Source organism: Brachycentrus maculatus, unplaced genomic scaffold (assembly GCF_059751285.1).
Source record: "Brachycentrus maculatus isolate JH-2025_06_01 unplaced genomic scaffold, ASM5975128v1 h1tg001381l, whole genome shotgun sequence".
Classification (NCBI taxonomy): Eukaryota; Metazoa; Arthropoda; class Insecta; order Trichoptera; family Brachycentridae; genus Brachycentrus; species Brachycentrus maculatus.
This window is the reverse complement of record NW_028282033.1, coordinates 16,471-36,027: the sequence shown is the minus strand read 5'-3', so window position 1 is coordinate 36,027 and position 19,557 is coordinate 16,471. Positions and strand designations below refer to the sequence as shown.

General features: G+C 32.5%; 1 protein-coding gene across 1 annotated transcript in view; it reads left to right on the top strand.

The window, feature by feature from the left end:
• The window catches only part of LOC148299052 (zwei Ig domain protein zig-8-like), a 65,968-nt gene extending 46,898 nt beyond the window's left edge, over window positions 1-19,070 (top strand). Inside the window, exons 3-7 of the mRNA XM_088276417.1 lie at window positions 10,778-10,974; window positions 12,149-12,359; window positions 15,097-15,224; window positions 17,879-18,047; window positions 18,818-19,070. Of these exons, the coding sequence (XP_088132543.1) occupies window positions 10,778-10,974; window positions 12,149-12,359; window positions 15,097-15,224; window positions 17,879-18,047; window positions 18,818-18,936 (824 nt within the window). The 3' untranslated portion in view covers window positions 18,937-19,070. The remainder of the gene's footprint in view (window positions 1-10,777; window positions 10,975-12,148; window positions 12,360-15,096; window positions 15,225-17,878; window positions 18,048-18,817) is intronic.
• Window positions 19,071-19,557: the final 487 nt, after the last annotated feature.

The window sequence follows — 19,557 nt, the reverse complement described above, 5'->3', positions numbered from 1 at the left end:
TATTTTTATGTTTAAATGAAATATATTTTATGCAGGTAGTTTGAAGGAAACGAAAGGATTTCAATGTTCAAGTAAAGGTATTGAAGTATAAAAATACAATATATATCCATAAGTTGAAAGCACGGCACGTTGGTCAAAAAAACAACAAAATTGTTACGTACTTTAATAAAAAATCCATTTATTTAATCGTAGAACGAGAAAGCCAAAATAATTCCTGGTATTTTTGTCCCCGATCCCGTGTCAGGTCGGCTAATTGACGCGAGAAAATCCCAAAAATGTGTCTGAACAGCGATTCCAAGTAGGAAATATATTTTCTGTCGGATAGAAAGACAAACGGCGAAAACAAGGCGGCGAGTATCTAATTTAAAGCTTCTTTTACTCCCATTCAATTACTTTAGTCCGAAGACTCGCGTTGGGCTAAGCTAATTATCGAACTAAAGTTTTTTCGCATTATACGTATAATATGCAGAAATATTACGATTACGAAATGGGTATATTTTATCATGGCCGAAAACTTTTATTCAACTCTTCGTATTCTGTCTCATAGACTCTTGCAAGACATGCTTCTTAGAGTCTTCATTTCTGTCACTCTAAGCGCGTTTTAGGGAAATATGCGAGATCGAAGATGTCGTTAGGTGGGGTAGGCAATGAAGGAGACAATGATATGCGCATGTGAGGAGAATGGTAATATCCAGACTCCCCCACTTTGTACTATACAGCCAACCGCAAGGTAGACGACTCCAGGGCAGACTATTAAAGACATGGATCGACGGCTGGGAATCGACATCGCAGGAGGCTAACCTTAAATCAGTCCGGAGGCTAATCTTAAACCGGCCCTCTTTAAATCAGGCCACAAAGCCTAAACCAAGAAGAAGAAGAAGAATTCATTTTATACAGAACTTGTACACATTGGTATGTATGTATGTACATATATATATATATATATATATATATATATATATATATATATGTAATGTATTCATATTCATAGTCATATATTTTAAATATCGCTTGGCAATCATGTAATATTATAAAACTTTCAGGAATATTTGGAATTCGGATCGTGCATCCCTAATGCGAAAAGCGCTGGATCGGTGAATTAGGGAATCCGTCTACTAACGAAATTCTTACAAAGGCAAATCGTTTTTTTATTACCGCTCTCGGGTGACGTGTTAGAGAAATATGAGATAAATTAATTTTCGTCTCAACTTATTCTCACCCTCGCATCATCCCATGCTTGTTGTCAGTGAGCAGGAAAGTTTTAGTTGAGAAATCTGGTTTGGAAGTTCAGTTTAAAAGTGTAAATAAAGTAATTTATCGGATAAATTTAATTCTCAACAAATAATAAGTTCATCTTCTAAACAATTTTTTTTAAAAATTTATTGCAAAACATATAACATACTTAAATCATATATACATATAATATTCCCGATGAGTAATTTCTATTTCTCATTTTGGGACATGGGTTTAAGGTTAACAAGGCTGGAACACAAATAATTAAGTAACAAAAAATATTTTTTTTAAATGACCAAAACTAATACTGATACATAGCAAAATATAAAACAATAAATAGGTATAATAAATAGGCACACGAAGCATATTCAAAATAAATAAAAAGAAAACACAAGGTAAGAAACATATTTTATATAAACAAATGAGAAAATATAAAAAAAACATAAACATATATATCTTTCCATAAATTACCCTTAAGTAAGTTTCCATGAGACCAACAATTGAAAAAAAAGAGCATATGGTTCAAGTTATTATAAATAAAGGAATAAATCCCTAAAAGCTTTATTTTAGAAATTTGTCGTATATTTTGTAGAGGGTAAAGGTGTTTGAAAATGATACTGAATACGTGGAAACACGTGTCAGAATAGATTTTAAGAAAAAGTGGTATTTATAAGTAAAACTTTCATTAAAAATTAATGGATATTACCAGGAAATGATTGCTGAATGAATTAATGGAATGATTTTTTTAAATATCTAAAATGATCAAAACGAAAAAAAAAAAACCATAGTGGAGAATAACAGATTTGTAAACGAGAATTTGGACACACCCGGAAAAGAAGTGAATAAAATTCATCACGTTATTTAGGTATAAGTCCAAGTAGATATTAAATGGGCAAATAATAATTTTCTTACATATATTTTTACCTTCCACGAAATCACACCCAACATACTCAATACTGCAAACAAACGCTTTAACCACCACACTACAGGAGCAGTCATATAAATGGCATTCATTATTTCGTTTTTTCGATAGAATATTTCATGTAGATGCCTACTTAATCAAATAATACCCCAATGATCGTCGTCAGGTAAGTTACATTTTTAGCTGAGCGAAACATCGGTATTTTATTCAGTTTAGCTGTTTTATATGTGACTTTGGGGACTAGTTTGTACAAGGGTTGAGTCGTTAGGGATGGATTGGTAATGTGTAGAAAAGGGTTATCTATGGGTTATACTTTGCTTATATCAAGGCAATCAGAGTATTCCCATTAGAACTAACAAATATTTAAACAATTTTTTGTTGTTCATATACCAATAACCGATTATTGAAAAAATTGTCAATTCATTTTCGGTAAAAAGGGTTGCATTCAAATTGGATAAATTTCAACTTCAAACACTGCTCATTATAGTATCGTATACGACTAAAAATATTAATTTGTTAAAATTTAAGTTGTATGCCTTTTTTTGGCGGAACTGTCATTCAATTATAAAAGGTATAAAAACATCGTAGGTACATATGTGTGTGTGTATAAATATTAACAACTAAATGAAAAAAGGCAAGTCCAATAGTTTTGTAAATTATACAACCATCGATAATACCGGTAAATACTATTAGTATCTGAACGACCGTGAGAATATGAGAAATGGTAAAATGAATAAAAACGAATCGTTTATACATATTATCACCAACGGCATGTGGTTTCAACAGGATGACTCTGCGTGCCACACAGCTCATGCCACATTGGACACTCTGCACTAGCGATTCAAGAGCACTGCTAACTCACGTGGAGGTGCTGTGAACTGGCCACCGAGATCTTACAATTTGACTCCGTTAGACTTTTTCTTGTGGGGTTTCCATTATTTGTAAGTCTATGCGAATAAGCCACAACCCACAGTAAACTTCAAAGCCAACAAAATCCATACCATCGATCAAATTCAGCCAGAGCCATGGAAAATTGGACATATCGGATACGCGCCACACATAGAAGCTGCGGCGGACACTTGAACGATGTTATATTTCATACATATTGCCATTAATGGGCTTTTCAAATTAAAAATAAAATGATCTCTTACAAAAACCTTGTTTTGTTAAAATTTAAAGATTGAAAGCACATAATGAAAGACCCTGTATATATATTATAGTGGAAAGAAATAGTTACCTACAATAATAGTAGTTGGAAGCATAGGTACAAAAATTAAAACATCTACTATGTGAAATTAAGTTTTATTATATTTATAAGAGTTCCGAATTGAAACAGAGAACAACAAAAAATAGAATTTCTGTGGTTTCGGATAATGATAGACGATCGACTCACGGCGCCCCTCTTTACTTTCTACGGCGCACACTTTGGGAACCCCTGGTTTATAACATTATTGAATTTCTAAGCATAACAAATATCGGGTTTAAATTTTCCAGAAAGGTCTAAGTATACATCAAATTTTATACAGTTATTAATATCCTTTTTTGTTCCGATATACGGGTATATTTTTTAATTATTTCCATAACCTCGAGATCGTTCTGATAATTGAGTTGATATTTAATAACGATAATTATTATTTTGTTCGGGAATTTTCAAATTGACTAAATAGTTCGTGAGAAATTAAATTTTGACTACCGTTCGATATTCATTTAAACCGCAGCAAATGTCACCCTCGCAATAATTGGATTTTAACTAACTCGATTAAACTTTTTACCCCCAACGTAGAAATAAATTATATTCAATATTTATTAATTTAAAAAAAAATGGAAACCAATTCTGTATTTAAATAAATACAAATGGCCTGTTTTTTTCATATCTACTGACAAACAGAATCGATTTATGTCTAAAAAGAGAAATATAATAAAAATCACATAATCTTACAAAGCATTTTTTTTTAATGTCGTGAACACAATATGAACATGTAAAATAAAACTTCATTAATGTGTGTGTGGGTTGAATTTAACTGAAATATAGAAAACAATCGTCTTGTTGAGATATCAATACATAAAAGTCTTTATTTTCTTTCCACGTGAATCAATATAGATCATGAATGTTGAGATGTCAATTTATAATAAATAATACCTAAATGGGCAAAGAAAGATTTTTTAATAAAGATTAACTAACCATCACGCCGCTTCACCGCAGGGGTAGGCAGAGAGAATCGAACGCCACACCACTCTGTCTTTGCAAACATTATTCGCCTCTTCCACATTCATGCATCTCCTCATACATACCCGACGATTACAACGACTCCTGACCACCCGGCCAATTTCATATATTTTACATACCCAATTGTGCCAATTTTTCCTCAGTCTTCCTCTGCTTCTTTATCCAACTACATTAATAAATTTGTTTTACCGTTCTTTCCTCGCTCATACGTTCCACATATCCAAACCATCTCAACACACCTTTCCTCATTTTATCGATAATATTGTAAAGCAGTAAAGTTTGATGATATGCCATAATGAATTCAAATGTCAAAATATTTTCGACAAATTAACATAAACAAGACCGAAGATAATTAAATTTATTCTGATCCTAAGAAAGAGGACTCCGAACTTCACGTTTTTTGACAAAACGTGTCAAAAATTATAAATGAATTCCATTCTGCTAACGAGTTGCGATTATGCGGGCCTAGTACCGGCAAGCGGAGCACAGATGGCACTGCTTCATCGAACAAGGTCGGGCAAAAACTTTAATGCCTCTCGACTCGAAATGTTTTAAGTTGACATTATTATTTCCGTTGCTGCCGTGTCGTTATGACTCGTTGAAGAGTGGCTGTGGATTATCTTTTGTAACACCAGATCTCCCGGCTCATTTAAATTGTAAAGTCGGGACTCCTCGCCATTTCGCGGGACATTGAGGATGGAGTTAGCGGCGCATGCGTAATGCGGTATCGCTAACTCATTCTCATCCCTAATCCAACTCAAACCACTTCCCGAATACAGTTTGTGCAAAAATATGAATCGCATATGAAAAAAAAGTTTAAATTTTTAAAAAAAATAAAACCTTTTTTTACAACATTTTGAGTGTGTCCAAATACTTGTTCACAAAATCTGGATAGTATCCAATTACAGGAGTTATTTTCATCTCACCAATAGATGTCTCTAGTGAAGTTCTGGTGATTCAAGAACAAAGTTTCTAAATTGGTTCATATATATATAGAACGTGGTTGTCAATAATGGGTAGAATTGATGAATGTTACACGTGTGTAACATTCTGCTCACTTAAACTAGCCCATGACGGTCTTCAGCCCCGTAATTGCCCAGACTTCCATATTCTTCTTCATCTTTGATGAGATGCCAAAAAAAATTAATACTTTTTTTTATAAAATAGACTTTATAAAATAAAACAACATTGTTTTAACCACTTTTTATTGGTACACTTTTTGCAACCGCTTTCGACAAGAACCTTGTTATTATCAGGGTTTATGTACTAATTCTAAAACATTGAAATACTCATAAGATAACCTATTTTATAAGAATTAAGTTTTTTGTTGACATTTCTTGGTGGAACTGAAAATACAAAAATATGAATCGAATATTTAAAAAAAAAAACGGTTTTCATCAAATAAAATAATCTGTTTTAGCAAATATAGGTTTCGTACAGACATTTATTGGTGGAACTGCATTTTATAAAATGAAATAACAACTTTCGGAAAAACCATACATTATCATAAACCATACCATATCGATTAAATTTAAAACGGTGTGCTGAGATGGTTTGGGGATGTGATAAATATATAGAATGTCAGATGACAGACTTCCACGTATCGCCTTTCAAGGAATCCCTGAAGGACGGAAACCCCCTGGCAGACCTCCAAAAAGGTGGAAAGACAGCTGGGATCCAACATCCCAAGAGCTACGAGCGGAGGCACAAGCAGATCCTTAGGATCTAGAAAAAGGAGAAGAAGATACATTTATAAAGCGCATGTGGTTGAAAATTGAAGAAGAGGAAGATCGAAGAAAACTAGGCATGATCAAAAATTTCAAACACTCTTTGCTTACCACTGCGGAGAAATGGTTTATTGGTCAGTTAGTTACTAAAAAGTATGGAAATGTTCCTGATGTGAAATAATAACACTAACCCAGAATCGTAACAACTATTAAGTATTAAATTAATACTGCATTTTATATGAAAAAGATGCAATATAATTTTTAATACGTTTGGTAATACAACGGAGAATTATAATTATCTTGAAAATATAACTTCAAGAAAAATCTTTTATAATGAAATAACTTGTTAAAAGTTTGACTTCAGAGAGAAGCACAAACGAAATTTGCTTTCATATAAAAGAAACTCTGGTTAACCATATTTTCAGTATAAAGATTAAATTATTTTCCCCGTCAAAGCTACAGTTGACGTAAAGCATACTGAAGACATGAAATTTCGTATATTTACCAAGCAGAATGTACACAAATTTTGAGGTATATCCAATAACATAAAAGGTTTTACCTTAAAAAATATTATGTTTGTTAATTTTAAGGATGAAAAATCATGATTAAATTGAAAAGTAACATAGACTCGTTAGTTAATTTCTTAATATAGCCAACATACATTAATAATGTTTCTTCCTTTTTAAATTTTTTTATCAAAATTTGTCAAAATGAATGATAAATTGATAAAAAAAACTTACGTACGATCGTAAAAAAATATATTTGACAAACAAAATTACTTTATACATTGTGTAACGTTCACAATTCTAACCACTAAAGCGCTTGTGCACTACAGGAAATTTTACTGACCGGCAGTCCGGTTTTTTTTATTTTTAAATAAAAGCTTAGCGTAATTGAGTTCACGCGCACCGTGATCAGGCATCGATCAAGCGCACAGAAGTAAACGCACAAAAGCACAAGCCAATTCAAGCCAATCATCAATCTTATCGTGCTAACCGGACTGCCGGTCAATAAAATAAAATGCACAAGCGCCCTTAAGCCGCTTGTGCACTACACGGAAGTTTACCGTCCGGCATGCGGCAGACCGGTTTTGAAAAATAAAAGCGACTACGACAGTTTAGCGTGATCGAATTTACGCGCAACGTGTTCATGCACCGATCAAGAATTTTCTTGTCAAGTGTTTCTTTCAAGATCTTTTGTGCGTTTTTCTTCGGATCTGTGGATCGATGCCTGATCACGGTGCGCGTGAACTTAATTAAGCTAGGCTTTTATTTAAGAAAAAAAACCGGACTGCCGGTCAGTAAAATTTTGTGTAGTGCACAAGCGCTTTAATGGTTACAATTGTGAACGTTACACAATTCTTAAAGTAATTTTGTCGGTCAAATATATTGTTTTACGATCTTACGTAACTTTTTTTTGATCCGAAGAAAGATGGACAAAAGCATAAGCCAATCCAAGCCAATCATCGCTGTCAATCAACTGAAGTGCCGGACTGTAAAATTCCGTGTAGTGCACAAACGCCCTTAAGATGGGGGCTGACTAAAGCATTTCGTTGTAACGTAACGTCGTTATTTCGCTTGCAGCGAGTATCCGTCAAAATATTATTAGCCTATAATTATTCAACAAATATATTCACAAAGAATTGTCCCAGTGGTTTTTAAAAATACTTTATTGGAAAAGAAAGAAAAATCTATTTCACAAAGTTGTTTTTATTTTATTAAATAGAACATTCTTATTGTCTTAGTAGAGTTCCTTTTTACGAATATGCTCTGAGGAATAAAATGTGGACGTGAATTTAGAAATATGTACATTTTTGGATCTGCCGCGGGCGAGTATACAGCCACTGAAGCCTTCTTAAACCTAATATAACTTTTCTGTACAAACAGTAGACTGTCGAGATACACAACATCCTTTATGGAAAGGTTGTTAAATAGAAGCTTTTTTGAAAAGTCAGATATGATGTTTTAAGAGTGTTTATTTATTATTTTAGAAGTTATATATTTTTTTAAATATATTATTTTACTTTCGTTATTTTGGAATATAAGAAGTTAGTGTATGGAAGCGATGCATGGAGTGAGGAAAAGGAGGGTGAAAGCATGATGATACTGGATGAATTTGCGGTAAAACGAAGATTGTTTGCAAAGAAAGATTGGTGTGGCGTTTTCTTTCTACCCTCCCCTGCGAAAAGTGGCGTGATTTTTAGTTAGTTATACTGACATAAATGGTTAGTGTTGACTTAAATAATATATATATATATATGACCGTGGTTTGATACTTTTTATTGATGTTCCGGATTTCGTTCTTGATTTGTTGGGTTTGTAAACATAATGACATAATGATAAATAGTAATCAACGCGTGGGTACCTCATTTGTTCATAAATAGCGTATGACGTACACATACATATGATGTACATATCTATAATGCGTGAACTTACGACACTTGCATCTTATTCTATAGCTTTGTTTCATCGTGTCTCGCTCACTTTTGCTCTACTCCGGAAGCATCAGAATGTATAGCTCTTCTTTTTTCTTTCTATTTACGTTTTAGCTCTCTTCTCTCTTGTGTAACGAAATATGCACAATAAACACAAATACAAAAAAAAATGGCTTTAAAAATTAAATCGTGCCAATTCATACTCGTATAAAACTATTTTTGTAAATATTAAGACCATATGTGGAGGTCCTCACCAAAACGTTACATTTCCATTATAAATGATTTTGAGTTTCAGGAATTCTAACTTGTAAAATTTTTTCGTTTAGGTACGATTTAATGATTTTATATTAGTTTAACACAGGATTTATCACGTTTTGTGCAACTTTAATAAAATTTTCAATACAATACAGCAAGCATAACAGATTTGCATTTAAAGTTTATTTGTACAACATTAGAAATGTAACTTTTTTGTGGGGACCTCTATATACACATCAACGATTCAGCAGGGAGGTCCTATTCAGAAGGTTGAGTACATAAGTGTATGTAGAATTGGACAGTCAATATTTCTCTCGGTATATATGTACCTAATACATAGTATCTCATCTCGAGTATTCTACCCTAGCGACTAGCCTGATAAGTGAAAACTTGTTAATATGATTAATTGCGAACGCGAGGGATGTTTGGTACCCAGTTTCAACTCACGGGGTAGATACGTGAGAAGCCTGCGTGATTCTCGTAATAGGAAACAAAAGCTTTGCTTGAAAACAATTTTAATAACTTGTTCAAAACCCGATAATAGAAATGTTATTTTATTATTATTTTCAACAGCTCCTAATGAAACTAAAAACTTTCTTTAGACTAGACATTATCATGTCTTACGAAATATTGATATCGATATGCAGATCTAACATGACTTGTATAGACCAAAAAGAAAGAATATGGAAGTCTAGGTATTCACAAGGTCTGCGACCTGTCATAGACAGGTTTGAGTGATTACTTTATTTTCACGCAACATTTCCCATTCTACACATGATTGAAAATTACACTACACAAATTTCCGAAGTTGTATTTATCCTTAACTTGACACGTTCTTTCACATGCGAGCACTCGGTACCATCTATGGCTGAGTTGAGGGTTTTTTTTATTTTACAATGACTCTTAAAATGTATGTAACATCCTTCGAAAACATGATTTTCAATTTTCATCAAACTAATATTGTGACTAGTTATTTTACGCATAATATAAAAAAAAAACTTACTCAAAAAGTAATGTAAGGCTGAACGAGGGATAATTGAAAAGATTAAGATGAGTTGTCTGAGGTAATATTGACACGTGGATCCAATAGATAAGGAGAGAATAACCAAGAATGTTTTGTTAGTAAATGTGAACAGGAGACAAAGACGATGAGATAAAGACAGCCAAAATAGAATTGTCACGACAAGATCAATCCGAACCGAAAATCTGGTAGTGTAAAATCTCTAAGTACTCGGAGGGCATATACTAGATGTATGAATATGAAGATAGCTAAGAGAATATGTCAGGACGGACGAGTGTGGCGTTCTATCCTCTTTATTTAGTAATAGTAGTAGTTAAAGCATTGATCACTTTCATTGTAATGTTTTTAGAACGTTGTATATTGCTTCATAGCATTGAAGCCACCAATATATATTCATAAACATTGCGCTTATACCATATTAATACCATATTAATAATACCATATACAATAAGTAAATATCAAGATTTATCAAGAAACCCTTAAAAATAGTTAAATAAGCTTTAATACGCATTCCAAAGAATATTAACGCAGCTTTTCTTAAGCTGCAGGTATTATATAGTCACAAGTTTGACTTGTGTTGATTCTGTCTGCCGAATTACGTTAGTATACAGGGAAACCCTTAGTCAACACTAAGTTTAAAGTACCAAGAAGCTCGTGGCAACTTGAGGCAACCGTTTAGCGGAAGTTTGTCTCGACTGAAGACAAACAAGTCGATACTGCAAACACTATTTTAATTGCTGTTCTTTGTTATTATATCGATTATTTTGTATAGAAAACTTTGATTTAACCATTCATTTGGGACATTATTTATTAATCTTTATTTTAAAAAAACTGGTTTGTTTTTAACCTTATCATCATCAGAGTTAAACATGTATTGACTACCACACTACTCAAATTCTTAGGAGATATATAAATATAACATTTTGTTAATAATGAAATATTTTAATTTTGTCTTCAGGTGGATTGTTCGTGCAAGCTGGTGTTCATAGCAAGGGATCAGGCAACCTCAATTCCTTATCCGGTGGTAAAACTGCTACAGCATCCCCGTTGAATCTGAACCAGCCTCATTTTCACGTAGTTCCAAGGAATGTCACAGCACTTGTTGGAAAATCGGCTTACCTTACGTGTAAAGTCAAGAATCTGGGAAATAAAAGCGTAAGATTTCAATTTTATTTAAAGTATTTTGATCAGACTTCCATCTTGCTAACTAATCATCATTCCGCTTCACCCCAGGGGTTGGCAGAGAAAATAGAATGCCATATTATTCGCCATTTCCAGATTTATGCATTTCTTTTTATACCCAGCGATTTTTCGAATTCCTGACCTGACTACTTTCAAGTATTTGAAATATTTGATCATTCTAAGTTTGTTTTCTTGGTCTTACTCTGCTTATATTTACAGCTACATTCCCCACATAAATTTGTTTAACTGTTTTTTCTTCACTCAGTTTTCTTGATTCACATGCCCAAACTATCTCAATTATAAATTTTATCGAGGGTATCTAGCCTCAGTATTTAACTTCCATCATCTTTCGTTCAAAAACGATAGATCCGTCGTCTCAGAGACGAAGTTGAGACACCTATATGTACTGTATGTTTTGTTGATTTTTTATCCGAATATAATCGAATATATGATTCACAACATTTTGGGTGAGTCCAAATACATGTTCACATGCGAAACTGGCGTCACGAGTTCGATTCCCACCAATTGCGAAATGAATTCAAGAAAAAAAAATCAATTGGTCTGGGTGTTTGTGATGTATTTTTCAGATTTTCCTACCCTATCCTTACTATCCTACCTGCAGACAAGCATCTAAAATAAACGCATTGCTGGTTATTTCTTTAAAAAAATGAATATCATGTTTTTAGGCATTCCCGGTATGTAAAATAAATGCACTACCCGTTTTAATCTAGGCTCGTAACGCATGTTTCTGTTGAAACTTTTAGTGCATGTTGGTATTCGGGTCGACCAAAACTCGCATGTGTAAACATTTTGCGTAGTTTTACGTGTGTAAATGGTGCTATGGTGGTGAAGGGTGGTATTGTTTGCATGCTGTGTTAGTGTTTGTCCTGACGAAGAGACGGGTACGTCTCGAAATCGGTAGACATAAAAATCTCGGTGAGCGATTATGATCATTTATTCATGCAAATAAAAAGCCATCTGCTAAATAAAAGCTCAAATCAATAAAAGATTTTGGAGAGGAACGGCGTTACTAGTATTATAAATTAGAAACGTCCAGAAAACGAATGGAACTGTAATATTTTTTGTAATTATACTAAAAAAATAAAATACGAATTTTGTTTGCAAGCCGCTGGTCGTTCGTTTCCAGGTGTCTTGGATACGTCACAGGGACCTACATATCCTGACCGTGGGAAGCTACACGTACACGTCAGACCAGCGCTTCCAGGCCACGCACCACAAGGAGACGGCCGAGTGGACCCTGCAGATCAAGTGGGCGCAGCTGCGGGACGCCGGCATGTACGAGTGCCAGATCTCCACGCAGCCCGTCAAGAGCTACTTCGTCAATCTGAATGTCGTCGGTGAGTTTAACCTGGCCGGCTCGAACAGAGGATCGAAATGCCACATACGCATATGAATTTTAATTCAATAAATTATATTAGTATTTTTTTATTTGATTTGTTTGGGAGTTATACAGCTATTACATTAAAAAATATTAAAAAATAGTTACATTAACAATGGATAAAAGCCAATGAAATTTTTCTACATTTGTGTTATGAATAGGTACTGTTGAACATTAAGATATAAAAAAGAGAAGAGAGGGTGGGTGTGTGTGAGTGTATGTGTGTGGTGTGTGTGTGTCTGCGTGTGTGTGCGTGCGTGCGTGCGTGTGTGTGTGTGTGTGTGTGTGTGTGTTTGAGGGTGAGGGTGATTATAAGAGCTACTTACTCTTATTTTTTTTTTGTAATTTTAAAAACAATTTAAAAGAAAATTTTCCCTTTTTTAAGGAGACAGCGAGATAGAAAGATTATTTATATTTCATTTGATCCGATTTCCGGCCTCTCGTTTAGTTGGCGCTTGGCTGCGTGCCGGGAAGGATTGTGACTCTATGACTCTGAGAATTATGAGTCGCGTATCACGATTTCCATACAAATATGAACAGTGATCTTTTGGTATCCCGCTTCGGATCACGCGTAAATTTTGGATGATCAGTACGGGAAAGGGTAATGAACCATGAAATATTACAATTACGTGATTCAATGAAATTAAAGACTCTCTTTATCACTCACAAGTAAAAAAGTGGCTTCTTGATATGGGACACAAAAAGTGCTTAAAGTTTGTCACCCCACCTAAATACACATAATTTTTTGATAATAATTTACAACTTTATTTTTTATTGATATGGATCTATATACTCGTTAATTTATCACTGAGCTAAACTGTGCTATGTTAGGACAGACGGGTATTTCATTCCCTCTGCCTACCACCAGAGAAATGGTATAATGGTAGCAGTTGTAGTACTGATAAATTTTAACCTTATTTTTTGTAACTGCCAACAGTTGGTAAAATTCCATATTGAATTGTTGGGTTATATATCCAAAATTAAAAAAGGTTTATTTGGTTGAATTCTACATTTATTTATGTATATGTTAATACTTTTTAGTTTTTTCGTCTTCATGTGTTTGATAATGTCCTAAGAAGACGAAACGCGTCACGTAATAACATTTACATAAATAAATGTTGAATTCAACCAAATAAACCTTGTTTAATTTTGGATATATTACTCATCAATTAAATTTTATCCTTAGTTTTATCAAATCAAAAGTTTTATTTGTTACTAAAGCTTAGTCTAATACACAATTCAGATTCATAATTTACGTATTTTAAGAATTCACTGTATTGTATAAATGAATTTAAAATCGTTTAAAATTATACCCTTTTCGAAGAAATATTATGAAAAAAAACATTGAACCTTGAATGAAAATAAACCAATTAGACTCGATTGAAAACCTCAATCAAATAAAAGATAACCCTGTTATTACAGAGAGTAATTATTTTCAATGGCTGTTTGATTACATCAATATCAAATTGAAATATTTTTTTGATGAAAAATATTTGATTTCTTATTCCGGAAGCAGAAAATGTAATTGGTTTATTAGACGTAGTGTTGATGAACGAACTTAAGTAATAACGCTCGAGTGTGTTTAAGTCTTTGTTCACAAATCTGGACTTCTCCGCTTAAGGAGTTATTTATATTGACAACTCAACATAGATGAATAAGAAAATGGATGTGTGGGGCTATTTACAGGGCTTATGACCCGTCATGATGGACTTACGACCCGTTATGACTGAAATCAAGAATCCAAAAAATCTTGGTATTAATGCATTATTTATGTTTCTTGTATAGTTATGATTTTTTTCGTTTTTTTTTTCATATTATTTTAAATGATAATTAACAAACCTGTTCCTTAAGTAAGTTTTTTCGTGTCGACAGCACATTTTACAGTAATTAATTACAAAACTATATGAAATAAATTTGTTTATGACAAGCAATCAAATACGACATGCCCGAATGATGCGATCTGATTATCCATTTATGAATAGCTTCTTTATACTAAGCTTCCTTTTTCAATGACTTTATGGATAATGGAAGCAGGTAGTGCAACTTTATCACATAATAATCAAAGCTCTTTTGAACAAGAGAGGTATGTACAACATTTTCAGTGTGTCCAAATACTTGTTCACAAAATCTGGATTATCTCCAATTACAGGAGTTATTTCCATATTATTTTTTGACATTTCATCGAAGATGAAGAAGAATATGGAAGTCTGGACACACTCAAAATGTATTTGGACACACTCAAAATGTTGTAAATAAATTACCTGGTCAAATTATAAGCTTAAATAATAAAAATGAAAATGGTATTTTCTGGTGTTTCTCATGTGTGTGATTATAATCCAGGATTCGGGCCTCACATACTAATATAAGAGTTTTTGCTTAATAAAAAGGTTCTTTATATCTCACCAATAGATGTTTCAGTCAAGTTCTAGTGATTCAACAAGGTTTCTAAATTGGTTCATGTATATAGAACTCCCAAGAATTTGAATAGTGTGGTTGTCAATAATGGGTAAAATTGGTGAATGTTACACGTGTGTAAAGTGATCACTTAAACCAGCCTATGACGGTCGTCAGCCTCGTAAATGCCCAGACTTCCATATTCTTCTTCATCTTTGATGAGATGTCAAAAAAATAATATGAAAAGAGGTATGTGTTATGTTTTGTTTGATGTGTAGATTAATTTGATATATATTTTTTAGTTCCTACGGCAACCATTCTTGGCGCACCAGACCTTCACGTAGATCTTGGTAGTACTATCAACCTGACTTGCAGCATCAGATTTAGTCCGGAACCACCTGCGTACATTTTTTGGTACCATCAAGACGAGGTAAACATTTCAAAATTTTAACCTTTCTATTGCTAAAAATAATCTTTTTATTATTGGTGAAGATTTTTTAATGCAAAAGTAGTATTTTGTTCAAGAATGTATAATTGGTATATTTATGACTATATTTGTTTCAAATCATGACCGATTTAGGTATTTTTTTCTAGTATTGGTGAAAAACATCAAACTACTGAAGTAAAAATTATTTTGTTGCTAACTCACTTTTGTATCAATAAACATATACCTCTTATGAGATGTATGAATGTGGAAGAGGCGACGATTGTTTACAAAAACAGATTGGTGTGTCGTTCTATTCTCTCTGCCTACCCTGTGGATAAGCTGCGTTATGGTTAGTTAGTAAGTTTATGTGTATTAAAAATTTAATTCGAAGCATTTAGTTATTTAAAAATTAATTTGAGAAAAAAAAACAGAAAGTTTAACTCTTAAGAATGTGTTGAGGTCGTGTGAAATTGCCTTATCGTTGGAGTTTTTTCTGTCGATATGAATCAAGCATAAATATGTAAGCATAAATACTTATACATATACATACATTTATACAATAAACAAATTATATAAAAAAACACTATTCATCAATTAATCATGAAACATGGTTAACCTTGACATTACGTCGCTTAACTTTACGTTATTAATTTGTTTGTGTGTAAACATAAATTCAATTTGGACCAACGTGTCAGCAAACTAACAAAAACTAATTCCTCCGCGCTTCAAGCCGCAACATTTACATATGTGTAATTACAATTATAATGTGGTACTAAATACCGTCTGAGATGGGTACAATATAAATCATCTTTAAACTTTGATTGAGTTGTAAGAACGTTCACGAACTTTTAATTAGTGGCCAAACATGTGGTAAGCAAGAGTTATATTTGAACGCAATCAGGCAAAATCATATTTATACAACGAGGCCTTAGATTTGTTGTTTTTGAAGTTGATATGTTTTTTTCATTGTAGATTATGTCTTTATCAATTACTATGTCAATGAAATAATTTAATGATTAGGTAAAATATTAACACATTAACACATTTATTAACTGATACATTATATAATTAATAAATAAATTGAAATATACATTTAATGATACATTGAATGACTGAAACAATAAATAATTAACTATTATTAAAGAAAACAGTTGTTTTTTACCACTTGAGTTTATTTTTGTGACGACTTATTTCGGAAGCTATGCTTCCATCTTCAAGTCTAAATGTTAAGTCATGAAACTAGTCGTCACAAAAATAAACTCAAGGGGGAAAAAACAAGTCTTTTCTTTAATAATACCATCATGCCTTACCACTGTATAAGTATCAAAACATTTTTTTTTCTTATTGATTTACTAATATATTTAACATTTATTTCCTTGTTTAAAAATATATTTAAAAACTATTACCTTTAAAAATTTGTTCCTTAAATAACTAAAACATTTAACAATTAATACGTGAATTTAGTTAAATATTCAATAATTTACACATTTATTACAAAAACATTTATGATTGTTAAAAAAACCTTATTTTAAAACAATTAACTTAACCAGGTTAGTACCTAGAGTTCTGTAAAAATTAGATTTTGAAATAAATTTTATTTTTATTTTTAAAATGTTTTTTTTTTTAAATACCTTTAGTATTTATCACATTTTAAATATGTTACATTATTAATGAATATTAATGAATATAAATGTGGATGAAAAATGTGCAAAAAAACCTTGATATTGAACAAAAAACAGTATTTCTGCTGATAAAATGGACGGGGTTGTTGTATTTGTTTGCTTACATAACGTTAATTTCTAAGAAACATGATTTATCTAACAAATCCAGATTTAGTGAAAAGGTTTTCACTTCCCTAAACGACAAGAACTCCAGCCAAGTTTATAATTGCTTTAAGGGGGCCTATTATAATGTTAAATATCCCTTAGGCGATTACTCGAAAGAAGATCCCTCAAACTTTCTCATCATTAAGCCGATAAAGGTTTTTCTAACGCGATTTTTTACACCCCTAAATGATTTTTATTATGGAAAAACGTATTAAAATTCATGAAATAATTTTGAACTTTCTTTTATATTTTACTCTGATTCTACTTATCTTTTACAGTAAATATGTCCGTGATAAAGCAATAAAAAATATGAATAATGTATTTTTAAGGTGCATTTATTGATACAAGCATAGCATTTCACGCCTATGAGTAATACAATTTTCAATTGCAATAAGAAAATTTAAATGATTTATAAAAGTACGTAAAAAAAATAATTAAAAAAAAAAAAAATTCCTGGTATCGTCAACAAACGGGAATCAACATTTTAAATTCGTTTCATAGATATCCATTACTTTATTTCTGTAATTTTTTTAAATAATTTTTAATTAGGTTTTTGATATATACTAATTATCAAGAAAATAAATTTGTGGGTTTTTCACACTCAAGACTACCGTTTTTTTCCTTGTACTCTTAGTATTAACGTAATAACTTCCCTTTGAAATCCCAGTGCACATGCAATAAAATGTGGATGGATCATTTAATTCAATATTATTAAATTTATGCTTATTTAAATAAGCATATTTAATTTTTTAATGATTAAGTTATCTTTATAACTGAAATTTTGTATTAAAATGAAAACACGAGTTAAAATAAGTAATATTTTTTTCACAGGTCATAAGCTACGATTCAACCCGAGGCGGGGTTTCCGTCGTAACGGAAAAGGGCGAAGTTACAACCTCCCGACTCTTGGTTCAGCACGCTGACCTCGCCGACTCCGGCAAGTACTCCTGCAGTCCATCCAACGCAGATGTGGCCAGCGTGAGAGTGCATGTTCTCAATGGTAAAGCATTAGCGATATTATGCATTGTGTAATATTATCCACCCGCCCAAAGGAAACTACCGTATCTATCTGCTGTCCTGGTACTGACAGTTGAATAGTTGGGATATTGTGGAGAATTTTTAGTATAAATTTGTAGAATAAAATTACTGATAACACCATTAAATCTGCCACAACTGACCCTTATCTGCACCCAATAGTGAATAGGGCACTAAATCAAATTGATGTTAATTTCATCGTTTATTATTTTAAAGCAAGTATGGACATGCGGAACGAATGGATAACGAGAGAATGACTAAGAAAATATATGTGGCGAATCTGAACGGAACAAGGACAGCCGAAATATACTTGGCACCAAATCAATCACAACCTAAAATCTGGTGGTGTCAAAATTCTGCGTAATCGGAGGGCATGTACGACTAGATGTATTTATGTGAAAGAAGCTAGGAGTGTGTGTCAGGACAGAAGAGTGAGGCATTCCTTCCTCTTTTCCTACCCCTTCGGGGAAATGGCGTGATGGTAGAAGTAATAGTACCTACAGGTAGTAGTAGCAAGGTGGTCAATCGTACGATTGAAGTACTAGTCCAGGGAAATAATTAGTAAATATAAGAATGAACAAATACCCATTTTATTACCCCCCCCCCTCCTGGGAATCAAATTCAGGACCTCCAATAAAATAAAAGAGTATTGATAAAATGCAAAGATGATTCAATTTAAGACTTTTGTATTTTTTACCATATGACACAGCTCTAATTTTCTTTTTTATTTACCAGGAGAAAGACCAGCAGCTATGCAGACAGGATCCGCAGGACTTTCAAGCAGTGCTCAACATATCCTCCCTCTTCTCTTTATTCCGTTTCTTCAACAAAAATTAAGGGATCTGGAAAGGTGACACAACGACTGGTCATTCTGAACAAAATAAAATAAAAATGTGGAGTATTTTAAAATAAACATTAAACTTAACCTTAAGTATAATCATGACATAACAATGGACTTGTTATTTATTGATTCGGCATTAACTTTGTGGAATGACATGATTATTTTATTAAAATTAAGCACTTGAATATAACACTTTAATGAGTTTTATTTATATTAACGACTAGTTTCGAAAACGACAGATGTTTTCATCTACTGGTACAAATTTAAACTCATTAAAGTGGTATATTCAAGTGTTCAATTTTAATAAAATAATGGACTCGTTCATTATTTAAGACTAGTGATTTGTATGAAAATATAATGTAAATATCGTACATTTTTATTATTCTTACTTGTATGAACTTTATGAAATGTAATGTAAATTGTGTATTTTGCTTCGTTCGCAACAAAATTTATTTTCAAGTTTTTTGTATCATTGTCCTCTATCAACAACTAGATGGTGTATAGGGCATTGCATCGGTTTGAAGCAGAGTTGACTTAATCAATCAGCTGAGTTGACTTAATCAGCCATCGATCCTGTGCTCCTGATTCATAGATTTCATAAATTTATTTTATGGGATAAAAATGACGTTAGTGA